Below are 13,724 nucleotides of genomic sequence, written 5' to 3' on the forward strand. Positions count from 1 at the left end.
TTGGGGGCAACATCCACTGATTTTTTTTTTATTTTTTTGGCCGTTTTTGGGCTTTTTTTTGGGGTGTCCCGAGCCCTCCCCCGCCCTCTCCCTTTTCCCTGCGGTCGCGGCTCTCGATGATCCCACACTCCTGGAATTCCAGGAATTTCCTGCCCAGGCTCCCTCTGGAAAGACGAAAAAAAAAAAAAAAAAAATCCCCAAACTCCAAATTTTTAACCCTTTCCTCCCCACCCCACCATGAGATTTTTATAATGAAGAATTTCATTAATTTTGAATTTTTTTCCTGATTTTTTTTTACTTAAGGCCTGTGAAGAAATCTCAATTTTTTTATGGAAAAAATTTGAATTTTTTTCTCCGTTTCTCTGCTTTGATTCCCAAAGATTCAATTCCTGCCTTAAATCTAAAAACCCCCAAAATCGCCCCAAAATCACCCAAAATCTTCCCTATTTCCCCCTTTTTTCCCTCTTTTTTCCACTTTCTTTTTTATTTTTTTTTGGGGGGAAATCAATTTGGGAAAGGGGGATAAAGTGATTTTTTTTTTTTTTTAAATGTGGGGTTTGGGGAAAAATGTGGATTTTGGAGGTGAAATGTGAATTTTGGGGAAAGTCCACTTGGTTAAGGGGAAAAAAAAAAAAGTGAAATTTGGGAAAAATCCATATAGAGAAGAGAGAAAAATGTGGATTTTTGGGTTAAAAAATTGGATTTTTGGGAGAAAAATGTGGATTTTGGAAAAACCCCACCCAGCTAAAGGGGGAAAAAGTGGAATTTGGGAAAATTGGGAAAAACCCACCTGGAGTTTTTTCTCTTGGGACATCCCAAGAATTTGAACTTTCATCCCTTTACTCCTCATCCCCAAATCCCATCCATTAATAATAAAAAAAAAATAATTAAAAAATTAAAAAAAAAATAAAAAAAAATTTAAAAAATAATAAAAAAAAATTTAAAAAAATAATAAAAAAATTAAAAAAAAAATTAAAAAAAATTTAAAAATTATTTTTTTCCCCCTCCCGTTCCCATGGCAACGCCTGGGAGCGCTCGGGGCTGGGAAATAAAAGTTGATTTTTCTTTCCCCTCCTCCTCCTTCCCCCCTTCCCACCCCACCCCCCCTTTATTTTCATTTCCATTTGGATCATAATCCGCCCGTTGCCACGGCAACGCCGCCAGCGCTGCCGGTCCCAGAAAACGCTCCTGCCCCTTTTTTCCCATTTTTCCCCCTTTTTTCCCCTTTTTCACCTTTTTTTCCCCATTTTTCCCCCATTTTTTCCCCATTTTTTACCCATTTTTTACCCCTTTTTTCCCCATTTTTCCCCCTTTTTTCCCCCATTTTTTCCCCATTTTTTCCCCCTTTTTCCCCCTTTTATTCCCCCTTTTTCCCCTCATTTTTTACCTTTTTTCCCTTTCCCCATTTCCCCCTTTTCTCCTCCTTTTTCCTCCTTTTTCGCCCTTTTCTTACTCCCTTTTTTCTCCTTTTCCCCATTTTATTCCCCCCTTTTTCCTCCTTTCTTTCCCATTTTTATCTCCTTCCTCTCTTTCCCCTTCCCCCCCTTTTTTCCTCCTTCTCTCCTTTTTTCTCCTTCCTCCTTTTCCCCCTTTTTTCTCCTTTTTCCTCCTTTTTTTTGTTCCTCAAATCCTCTCCTTCCTCCCATCCCTGGTGTCACTTTTTGGGGGAGGGACAGTGGGAGCCTCTGGATGAAGCCTGGAGATCCCAAATCCCAAATCCCAATCCCAAATCCCAAATCCCAAATCTGAGATCCCAAATCCCAAATCCCAAATCCCAAATCTGAGATCCCAAATCCTAAATTCGAGATCCCAAATCCCAAATCTGAGATCCCAAATCCAAAATTTGAGATCCCCAATCCAAAATCTGAGACCTCACATCCCCAATCCCAGATTCCCAAATCCCAAACCCCAGATCCCCAATCCCAAATAGCAAATCTGAGATCCTGAGCCCAGATTCCAAATCCCAAATCCCCGATCCCAGATCCCAAATCTGAGATCCCAAACCCCAGATCCCAAATCTGAAATTTGAGATCCCAGATCCCAAATCCCAGATTCCCAAATCTTAGACCCCAAATCCAAAATCTGAGATCCCAAATCCAAAATCCCAGATCCCTGATCCCAAATAGCAAATCTGAGATCCCCGAGCCCAGATCCCAAATCCCAGATTCCCAAATCTCAGACCCCAAATCTGAAATTTGAGATAATCCCAAATCCAAAATTTGAGATCCCCAATCCAAAATCGGAGACCTCAGATCCCTGATCCCAAATCCCAAATCCCAGATCCCAAATACCAAATCCCAGATCCCAAATCCCAGATTCCCAAATCCCAAATCCCAGATTCCAAATCTGTGATCCCCGAGCCAGATCCCAGATCCCAAACCCCAGATCCCAAATCTCAGATCCTAAATCCCAAATCTGAGGTCCCAGATCCCGAATCCCAAACCCCGAATCTGAAATTTGAGATCCCCGATCCCAAATCCCAGATTCCCAAATCTCAGATCCCAAATCCAAAATTTAAGATCCCAGAATCCCAAATCTCAGACCCCAAATCCCAAATCTGAAATTTGAGATCCCAAATCCCAGATCCCAAATCCAAACTCTGAGATCCCTAAACAAAAAACCCCCTCAGATCCCCGATTCCAAATCCCAGATCCCAGATTCCCAAATCTCAGACCCCAAATCCAAAATCTGAGATCGCCAATCCAAAATCGGAGACCTCAGATCCCTGATCCCAAATCTCAGACCCCAAATCCCAAATCCCAGATTCCCAAATCCCAAATCTCAGACCCCAAATCCCAAATCCCACATTCCCAAATCCCAGATTCCCAATTCCCAAATCCCAAACCCCAGATTCCCAAATCCCAAATCCCAGATCCCAAATCCCAAATCTCAGATCCCAAATCCCAAATCTCAGACCCCAAATCCAAAATCTCAGACCCCAAATCCAAGATTCCCAAATCCCAAATCCCAGATTCCCAAATCCCAAATCCCAGATTCCCAAACCCCAGATTCCCAAATCCCAAATCCCAGATTCCCAAATCCCAAACGCCAGATTCCCAAATCCCAAATCCCAGATCCCAAATCCCAGATTCCCAAATCCTAAATCCCAAATCCCAGATTCCCAAATCCCAGATTCCCAAATCCCAAATCTCAGATTCCCAAATCCCAAATCCCAGACCCCAAATCCCAAATCCCAAATCTCAAATCCAAAATCTCAGACCCCAAATCCCAAACCCCAGATTCCCGAATCCCAAATCCCAAATCCCAAATCCCTGATTCCCAAACCCCAGATTCCCAAATCCCGATTCCCAAATCCCAAATCCCAAACCTGCCCCCTCCGTGCCCCTCCCCCCCTTTTCCCGCCTTTCCAAACGAGCCGCAATTAGCGCTGAGTGATTAATGAACAGATAATGAACCGGAGCGAGGCTGGGAGGGGAGAGCGGCGAGGCTGCGACGGGTAAACCTCCAGCAATTCGATAATTCGCGATAATTCCCGATAATTCCCGATAATTCCCGATAATTCCCGATAATTCCCGGTAATTCCCGATAATTCCCGATAATTAACTCCCGATAATTCCCGAGAATTCCCGATAATTCCCTATAATTCCCGGTAATTCACGATAATTCCCGATAACTCCCGAGAATTCCCGATAATTCCCGAGAATTCCCGCCGATAATTCCCGACAATTCCCGGTAATTCACGATAATTCCCGATAATTCCCGATAATTCCTGGCGATAATTCCCGATAATTCCCGAGAATTAACTCCCGAGAATTCCCGAGAATTCCCGAGAATTAACTCCCGATAATTCCCGATAATTCCCGATAATTCCTGGCGATAATTCCCGACAATTCCCGATAATTCCCGATAATTCCCTATAATTCCCGGTAATTCACGATAATTCCCGATAACTCCCGAGAATTCCCGAGAATTCCCGAGAATTCCCGCCGATAATTCCCGATAATTCCCGATAATTCCCGATAATTAACTCCCGATAATTAACTCCCGATAATTAACTCCCGATAATTCCCGATAATTCCCGAGAATTCCCGCCGATAATTCCCGATAATTCCCGGTAATTCACGATAATTCCCGATAACTCCCGAGAATTCCCGAGAATTCCCGCCGATAATTCCCGATAATTCCCGGTAATTCACGATAATTCCCGATAATTCCCGATAATTCCTGGCGATAATTCCCGATAATTCCCGAGAATTAACTCCCGATAATTCCCGATAATTCCCGATAATTCCTGGCGATAATTCCCGAGAATTCCCGAGAATTCCCGATAATTCCCTATAATTCCCGGTAATTCACGATAATTCCCGATAACTCCCGAGAATTCCCGATAATTCCCGAGAATTCCCGCCGATAATTCCCGAGAATTCCCGGTAATTCACGATAATTCCCGATAATTCCCGATAATTCCTGGCGATAATTCCCGATAATTCCCGAGAATTCCCGCCGATAATTCCCGATAATTCCCGGTAATTCACGATAATTCCCGATAATTCCCGATAATTCCTGGCGATAATTCCCGATAATTCCCGAGAATTAACTCCCGAGAAGTCCCGAGAATTCCCGAAAATTAACTCCCGATAATTCCCGAGAATTCCCGAGAATTCCCGATAATTCCTGGCGATAATTCCCGAGAATTCCCGATAATTCCCGATAATTCCCGGTAATTCACGATAATTCCCGATAACTCCCGAGAATTCCCGAGAATTCCCGAGAATTCCCGCCGATAATTCCCGATAATTCCCGGTAATTCACGATAATTACCGATAATTCCCGATAATTCCTGGCGATAATTCCCGATAATTCCCGAGAATTAACTCCCGATAATTCCCGATAATTCCCGATAATTCCCGATAATTCCCGATAATTCCTTGCGATAATTCCCGAGAATTCCCGAGAATTCCCGATAATTCCCTATAATTCCCGGTAATTCACGATAATTCCCGATAACTCCCGAGAATTCCCGATAATTCCCGAGAATTCCCGCCGATAATTCCCGGTAATTCCCGATAATTCCCGATAATTCCCGATAATTCCCGAGAATTCCCGATAATTCCCGATAATTCCCGATAATTCCCGATAATTCCCTTGGGAAGGAGCCCAAACCAAACTGAGCATTCCCAGGATTTCTCCAGGTGGGATTCAGGCCGGCGTGGGGGGATGGGATTAAATTAATCCCGAATTAAAAGTGGGGAAGGATTAAATTATTAGATTAAGGTATTATTAAATTAAGAGATTAAGAAATTAATGAACTAATAAATTAATGAGCTGGGACATTGTTCACCTCAGGGACAAAAAGGGCGATGGGAACGAGGAGAAGGTTTCAGGGTTTGGTGTTTTCCACCCAAAATTGCCCCAAAATCACCAAAAATCGCCCCAAAATCACCAAAATTCACCTAAAATCATCCCAAAATTCACCTAAAATCGCCACAAAATCACCCAAAATTCCATAAATAAAAATCACCCAAAATTATTTAAAACACCCTAAATCACCCCAAATCCCATTCCTGGGATTCCCAAATTCTCCCTGATCCCAAAATCTCCCATATTATATTATATTATATTATATTATATTATATTATATTATATTATATTATATTATATTATATTATATTATATTATATTATATTATATTATATTATATTATATTATATTATATTATATTATATTATATTATATTATATTATATTATATTATATTAATTTATCATGTATAATATATGATATATAATATACAATATATAATATATTATATATAATGTATAATATATATTATATATAATGTATAATTTGAAATAAAGTAAAAACAAAAAGAAAAGAAATCTAGAACAAAATAAAATAATAGCCCGTAAAAGGTAGTAAAATAACAAAATGAAATAAAATTTTAAGTAAAAAATAAAATACAAAATAAAATAAACTAAACTAAAATAAAATAAAATAAAATAAAGTAAAATAAAGTAAAATAAAATAAAATAAAATAAAATAAAATAAAATAAAATAAAATGAAGTGAAATAAAATAAAATAAAATGAAGTGAAATAAAATAAAATAAAATAAAATAAAATAAAATAAAATAAAATAAAATAAAATAAAATAAAATAAAATAAAATAAGCTCGTTCAGCCCCTCCCCCACGGCCCCAGGGACACGAGGCTGAAAATTCCCCCAGGGAAAGAAAAATTCCGGGAAAAGGAACAAAATTCGGGGCAAAATCGAGTTTTCCAAAAAATGAATTTTGTAGAGTCGCCAATCCCAAACTGGGACTGTCCCACCCCAAACTGGGACTGTCCCACCCCAAACTGGGACTGTCCCATCCCAAACTGGGACTGTCCCATCCCGAACTGGGACTGTCCCACCCCAAACTGGAGCCACCAATCCCAAACTGGAGCCATTGATCCCAAACCGGATCCATCCCAAACTGGGACTGTCCCATCCTGAACTGGGACTGTCCCATCCTGAACTGGGACTGTCCCATCCCAAACTGGGACTGTCCCATCCCGAACTGGGACTGTCCCATCCCGAACTGGGACTGACATATCCCAAACTGGGACTGTCCCACCCCAAACTGGGACTGACATATCCCAAACTGGGACTGTCCCACCCCAAACTGGGACTGTCCCAACCCAAACTGGGACTGTCCCAACCCAAACTGGGACTGTCCCACCCCAAACTGGGACTGTCCCACCCCAAACTGGAGCCACCAATCCCAAACTGGAGCCATTGATCCCAAACCGGATCCATCCCAAACTGGGACTGTCCCATCCTGAACTGGGACTGTCCCATCCTGAACTGGGACTGTCCCATCCCAAACTGGGACTGTCCCATCCCAAACTGGGACTGTCCCATCCCGAACTGGATCCACCAATCCCAAACGGGAGCCACCGATTCCAAACTGTCCCATCCCAAACCGGATCCATCCCAAACTGGATCCACCCCAAACTGGATCCATCCCAAACTGGATCTATCCCATCCCAAACTGGATCCATCCCAAACCGGATCCATCCCAAACTGGATCCATCCCAAACTGGATCCATCCCATCCCAAACCAGATCCATCCCAAACTGGATCCATCCCATCTCAAGCTGGATCCATCCCAAACCGGATCCATCCCAAACTGGATCCATCCCAAACTGGATCCATCCCATCCCAAACCAGTTCCATCCCAAAACAAACTGGATCCATCCCAAACCGGATCCATCCCATCCCAAACTGGATCCATCCCAAACTGGATCAATCCCAAACCGGTTCCATCCCAAACCAAACCGGATCCATCCCAAACCGGATCCACCCCAAACTGAATCCATCCCAAACCGGTTCCATCCCATCCCAAACCGGTTCCATCCCATCCCAAACTGGATCCATCCCAAACCGGATCCATCCCAAACTGGATCCATCCCAAACCGGTTCCATCCCATCCCAAACCGGATCCATCCCAAACCGGTTCCATCCCATCCCAAACCGGATCCATCCCATCCCAAACTGAATCCATCTCATCCCAAACTGGATCCATCCCAAACCAGATCCATCCCAACCTGGATCCATCCCAAACCGGATCCATCCCATCCCAAACTGGATCCATCCCAACCTGGATCCATCCCAAACTGGATCCATCTCATCCCAAACCGGTTCCATCCCAAACCAAACCAGATCCATCCCAAACTGGATCCATCCCAAACCGGATCCATCCCAAACTGGATCCATCCCATCCCAAACCGGATCCATCCCATCCCAAACTGGATCCATCCCAAACCGGATCCATCCCAAACTGGATCCATCCCATCCCAAACTGGATCCATCCCAAACTGGATCCATCTCATCCCAAACCGGATCCGTCCCATCCCAACCTGGATCCACCCCAAACTGGATCCATCCCAAACTGGATCCATCCCAAACCGGTTCCATCCCATCCCAAACCGGATCCATTGATCCCAAACCGGTTCCCCCTCTCCCCTCCCCCTCCCAGGGGTCCCGTCCCTCCCCCCGACCCCAAAATCGATTTTTTTGTTCCTTTAACCCCCCAGACCATTTTATCTTTTATTTTTTCCCTTTTTTCCCTTTTTTCCCCTTTTTTTCCTTTTTTTTCCATCCCAGAAAATAATTGGGGACCCCCCCCCCCATTTCCCTCCCCTCCCCTCCGAGGGGTTTGGGGAGATTTTGGGGAGATTCTCCCAAAAATTTTTTGGGTTTTTTTGTCAGCCTCAGTTTCCCTCCAGGGGGAAAACACGGAGGAGATTTTGGGAAAAGGGGGGGAAAGGGGGGTGGGAAAATCGGGAAAATTGGGGGAAAAAATGGGAAAAATGTGGGGAAATGTGGGAAAAATGGGAAAATGTGGGAAAATGGGAGGAAAATGAGGGAAAAAAGTGGGAAAAAATGTGGGAAAACTGGGGGAAAAAATGGGAAAATTGGGGGGGAAAAGGTGGAAAAAATGTGGGAAAAAAGTGGGAAAAATGTGGGGGAAAAGGTGGGAAAAATGGGAAAATTGGGGGGAAATGTGGGAAAAATGGGTCCCCCCAGACCCTTTTCCAAGGAATTCCAGGATTGGGATCTCGCCACGGACGGACGGACGGACGGACGGAACCCCCAGGCCGGGTCAGCCCCCCCTCCTCATCCTCCCCCGGGTCCCCCCGAACCGGAACCGGAACCAGAACCGGGTCAGGGGTCAAATCGGGGGGAGGGGGGTCCCCAAAATCGCTCTGGGGGATCCAATGGGATCGGAACCGGGCCGGTACCGGGTGGGGTCCAGGAGAACCATCCCAGGATTTGGGAGAACCGGGTCCGGTCCCGTCAGAACCCCCGGTACCGGGTTGGGGTCCATGAGAACCGGGTCCGGTCCCGTCAGAACCCCCGGTACCGGGTTGGGGTCCATGAGAACCGGGTCCGGTCCCGTCAGAACCCCCGGTACCGGATCGGATCCACAAACCCACCCCAAGATTCCCAAAATCCCGACCCGTGATCGAGAGGAACCAACAGCGACACGATACCAGAACCAGAACCTGCCCCGGTACCGACACAGCCAGAACCAGAACCAGAACCGGAACCAGAACCAGAACCGGAACCAGAACCGGAACCAGAACCAGAACCAGAACCAGAACCAGAACCGGAACCAGAACCAGAACCGGAACCTGCCCCGGTACCGACACAGCCAGAGCCAGAACCAGAACCAGAACCAGAACCAGAACTGGAACCAGAACTGGAACCAGAACCAGAACTGGAACCAGAACCAGAACCAGAACTGGAACCAGAACCGGAACCTGAACCAGAACCAGAACCAGAACTGGAACCAGAACCAGAACCAGAACCTGCCCCGGTACCGACACAGCCAGAACCAGAACCGGAACCGGAACCGGAACCAGAACCAGAACCAGAACCTGCCCCGGTACCGACACAGCCAGAACCAGAACCAGAACCAACCTGCCCCGGTACCGACACAGCCAGAACCAGAACCAGAACCGGAACCGGAACCGGAACCAGAATCTGCCTCGGTACTGACACCCCCAGAACCAGAACCAGAACCAGAACCGGAACCAGAACCTGCCCCGGTACCGACACAGCCAGAACCAGAACCAGAACCAGAACCAGAACCGGAACCAGAACCTGCCCCGGTACCGACACAAACACCCCCAGAACAACCCCAAAACCAGAATCCCCTGGTACTGACACAACCAGAACCAGAACCAGAACCAGAACCAGAACCAGAACCAGAACCTGCCCCGGTACCGACACATCCAGAACCAGAACCAGAACCAGAACCCCCCCCGGTACCGACACAAACACCCCCAGAACCCCCCTAGAATCAGAACCCCGATTCCGACACAACCAGACCCAGAACCGCTCCCAGTACCAACAGAACCAGAACCCCCCCGGTACCGACACAAACACCCCCAGAACCTCCCCCCAGGATCAGAACCCCGGTACCGACACAACCAGAACCAGAACCCCCCCGGTACCGACACAAACCCTCTCCAGAACCACCCCCGGGGACCCCCTCAGAACTCCTGAACCCCCTCGGTACCAACAGAAATACCCCCAGAACCAGAACCGGTCCAGGACTGACACAAACACCCCCAGAACCAGAACCAGAACCAGAACCTGCCCCGGTACCGACACAAACCCTCCCGAATCTCCCCGGTACCAATACAAACACCCCCAGAACCTGCCCCGGTACCGGCACAGCCAGAACCAGAACCCCCTTAGAACCCGAACGTCCCCCCGGTACCGACACAAACCCCCCCAGAACCAGAACCACCCCAGAACCAGAACCAGAATCGCTCCGGTACCGACACAAACAGAACCGGAACCCCCCTAGAACCTGAACCGCTCCGGTACCGACACAAACACCCCCGAACCCCCCTCCAGAACCAGAACATCCCCCCGGTACCGACACAAACACCTCTCGAACATGCCCCAGAACCAGAACCACCCCAGAACCAGAACCACCCAGAAGCACCCGGTACCGACACAAACAGAAACAGAACCCCCCCTGGAACCAGAACCCTCCCCGGTACCGACACGAATCCTCCCGGTACCGAAACAAATCCTCTCGAACCCCCCCTGGAATCAGAACATCCCCCAGGTACCGACACAAAACATTCCCCGAACCTCCCCCCGAACCAGAACCGCTCCCGGTTCCGACACAACCACCCCGGTAGCGGCACAAACAGAACCAGAACCCCCCCAGAACCAGAATGTCCCCCCGTGCCAACACAAACTCCCCGGTACCGACACAAACGTCCCCAGAACCGCTCCCGGTACCGACACTAAACATCCCCCGAACATTCCCCAGAACCAGAACCGCTCCGGTACCGACACAAACAGAACCAGAACCGCTCCGGTACCGACACAACCCCCCCGGTACCGACACAAACAGAATCAGAACCGCTCCGGTACCGACACAACCCCCCCGGTACCGACACAACCCCCCCGGTACCGACACAACCCCCCCGGTACCGACACAAACAGAATCAGAACCGCTCCGGTACCGACACAACCCCCCCGGTACCGACACAAACAGAATCAGAACCGCTCCGGTACCGACACAACCCCCCCGGTACCGACACAAACCCCCCGGTACCGACACAAACAGAACCAGAACCTCCCCAGAACCAGAATGTCCCCCCGTACCAACACAAACATCCCCGGTACCGACACAACCCCCCCGAACTCCCCTCCAGAACCAGAACCTTCCCCGGTACCGACACAAACAGAACCAGAACCGCTCCCGGTACCGACACTAAATATCTTCCGAATATGCCCGAGAACCAGAACCGCTCCCGGTACCGACACAAAACCCCCCGGTACCGACACAAACAGAACCAGAACCCCCCCAGAACCAGAACCGATCCCGCTACCGACACGAACCCCCCGGTACCGACACAAACAGAACCAGAACCCCCCCCAGAACAGAACCGCTCCGATAGCGACACGAACCCCCCGAACCCCCCCCCGAACCCCCGGTACCGACACAAACAGCCCCCGAACATCCCCCAGAACCAGAACCGCTCCGGTACCGACACAAACAGAACCAGAACCGCTCCCGGTACCGACACAAACAGAACCAGAACCGCTCCGGTACCGACACAAACAGAACCAGAACCGCTCCCGCTACCGACACAAACAGAACCAGAACCGCTCCCGCTACCGACACGAACCCCCCCGGTACAGACACGAATCCCCCCGGTACCGACCCAAACAGAACCAGAACCCCCCAGAACCAAAACCGCTCCGACAGCGACACGAACCCCCCGAACCCCCCCCCGAACCCCCGGTACCGACACAAACATCCCCGGTACCGACACAAACACCTCCCGAACCCCCCGAACCCCTCCGGGACCGGGCGGGACCTGGAGCGGATCCCGCCGAGTTGCGATCGGCGCTTTCACCGCCAGCCCCAAAAAAACCCCCCAAAAAAAATCCCAAAAAAATCCCAAAAAAATCCCAAAAATTCCCCCCGCGACCCCCCACCCCACACCGCCCCCAGTCGCCCCCCGGCGCCCCCAGCTCGCCCACCTTGCCCGCGGCTCCCGGCCGCCCCGAGCAGGCACAGGAGCAGGATCCGCATGCTCCCTCCGCTGGTCCCGGTGGTCCCGGTGGCCCCGGGGGCGGCGGGGGGCGGCCACCCCCTCCCCCTCTCCTCGCCCCTTTTATTTTTGGGGGTGGGGGCTGTAGGATTTTGGGGGGTTTTTTGGGGTTTTTTGGGGTTTTTTGGGTGTTTTTTTTTTTTTTTTTGGTGGCCCCCCCCAAGGGCCGGGAATGGCCACGGAGCTCCGGAGGCTCCGCGGAGAGAAGGGAGGGGGCGGGGCGGGAGGGGGGGGGAGGGGGCGAGGGGGGAGGGAGGGAGGGGAGAGGGGGAGGAGGAGGAGGGAGAGGGAGGGAGGGAGGGGTGGGGGGGGCGGGGGATGCGCGCGTGCCGCGGGTGGGGAGCGCGGGGGGGGGCGGGAGGGGGGTTTGGGGTGAAAATTTGGGATTTTGGGGTGTAAATCTGGGTGATTTGGGGTGTTTTAGGGTGAAAATGGGGGATTTTGGGGTGAAAATTTGGGATTTTCGGGTGAAAATTTGGGATTTTGGGGTGAAAATTTGGGATTTTCGGGTGTAAATCTGGGATTTGGGGTGAAAATTTGGGATTTTGGGGTGTAAATTTGGGATTTGGGGTGAAAATTTGGGATTTTCGGGTGTAAATCTGGGATTTTGGGGTGAGGATGGGGGATTTTGGGGAGGTGGGTGGGGGGTTCGAGGTGAAAATTTGGGATTTTGGGGTGTAAATCTGGGTGATTTGGGGTGTTTTTGGGGGAAATGGGCGATTTTGGGGTGAGGATGGGGGATTTCGGGGTGTAAATTTGGGATTTTGGGGTGAAAATTTGGGATTTTGGGGCGCAAATGGGGGATTTTGGGGTGAAAGTGGGAGATTTTGGGATGTAAATCTGAGATTTTGGGGTGTAAATTTGGGATTTTGGGGTGTAAATCTGGGATTTTGGGGTGAAATTGGGGGATTTGGGGTGTGAATGTTTTGGGGGTGTAAATGTGGGATTTTTGGGGTGAAAATAGAGGATTTTGGGGTGTAAATGTGGGATTTTTTGGGGTGAAAATATGGGATTTTTGGGGGTGCCAATGTGGGATTTTTTGGGGTGAAAATAGAGGATTTTGGGGTGTAAAAGTGAGATTTTTTGGGGTGTAAATGTGGGATTTTTTTGGGGTTCATCTCTGCGTTTCGGGGCTGTGCTCCTGCCTGCACATCTGGACCTGCACATCTGTCCCCCCCCCGAGCACATCTGGCAGCGCCTCCATCTTCCCCAAAAATTTTTTTCCAGCCTTGAAATTCTATTTTTTTCCCCCATTTCTCTCTCTTGATCTTTTTTTTTTTTTCTCTCTCTCTCTCTCCATTTTTTTTTTTTTTTTTTTCATTCTTTAATCTTAAATGTAATTTATTTTTTTCCTCCCTGCCCGGAGGGATTTGGAGGAATCCTGGAAAAAATCCGGGAAGCGGCGCCGGCCCCGCTCCGAGCCGGAATTTTGGCCAAGGGGATCAGAGGCCGCCCAGCTCCTCCTTCCCAATTTTTTTATTATTATTTTTTTTTTTTTTTTTCCATGGAAAAACCCATTTTTTTCCCTCTCTCCTGGGGATTTCCAAACTTTTTTTTTTTTTTAATTTTTTTTTTCCTGGCTTCCATCCCGCTGGCCTCACATTCCCCGGGACGCTCCAAAAATTCCCGAAT

At 48.6% G+C, this 13,724-nt stretch overlaps 1 protein-coding gene across 1 annotated transcript in view; it reads right to left on the reverse strand.

Moving 5' to 3' along the window:
• KIRREL1 (kirre like nephrin family adhesion molecule 1) overlaps nucleotides 1-12,183 on the reverse strand; it is a 40,088-nt gene extending 27,905 nt beyond the window's left edge. The window contains exon 1 of the mRNA XM_056510622.1: nucleotides 12,022-12,183. Coding sequence (XP_056366597.1) covers nucleotides 12,022-12,073 — 52 coding nt within the window. The 5' untranslated portion in view covers nucleotides 12,074-12,183. The remainder of the gene's footprint in view (nucleotides 1-12,021) is intronic.
• Between the last annotated feature and the right edge of the window lie 1,541 nt (nucleotides 12,184-13,724).

This window comes from Oenanthe melanoleuca, chromosome 25, assembly GCF_029582105.1.
Source record: "Oenanthe melanoleuca isolate GR-GAL-2019-014 chromosome 25, OMel1.0, whole genome shotgun sequence".
Lineage (NCBI taxonomy): Eukaryota > Metazoa > Chordata > Aves > Passeriformes > Muscicapidae > Oenanthe > Oenanthe melanoleuca.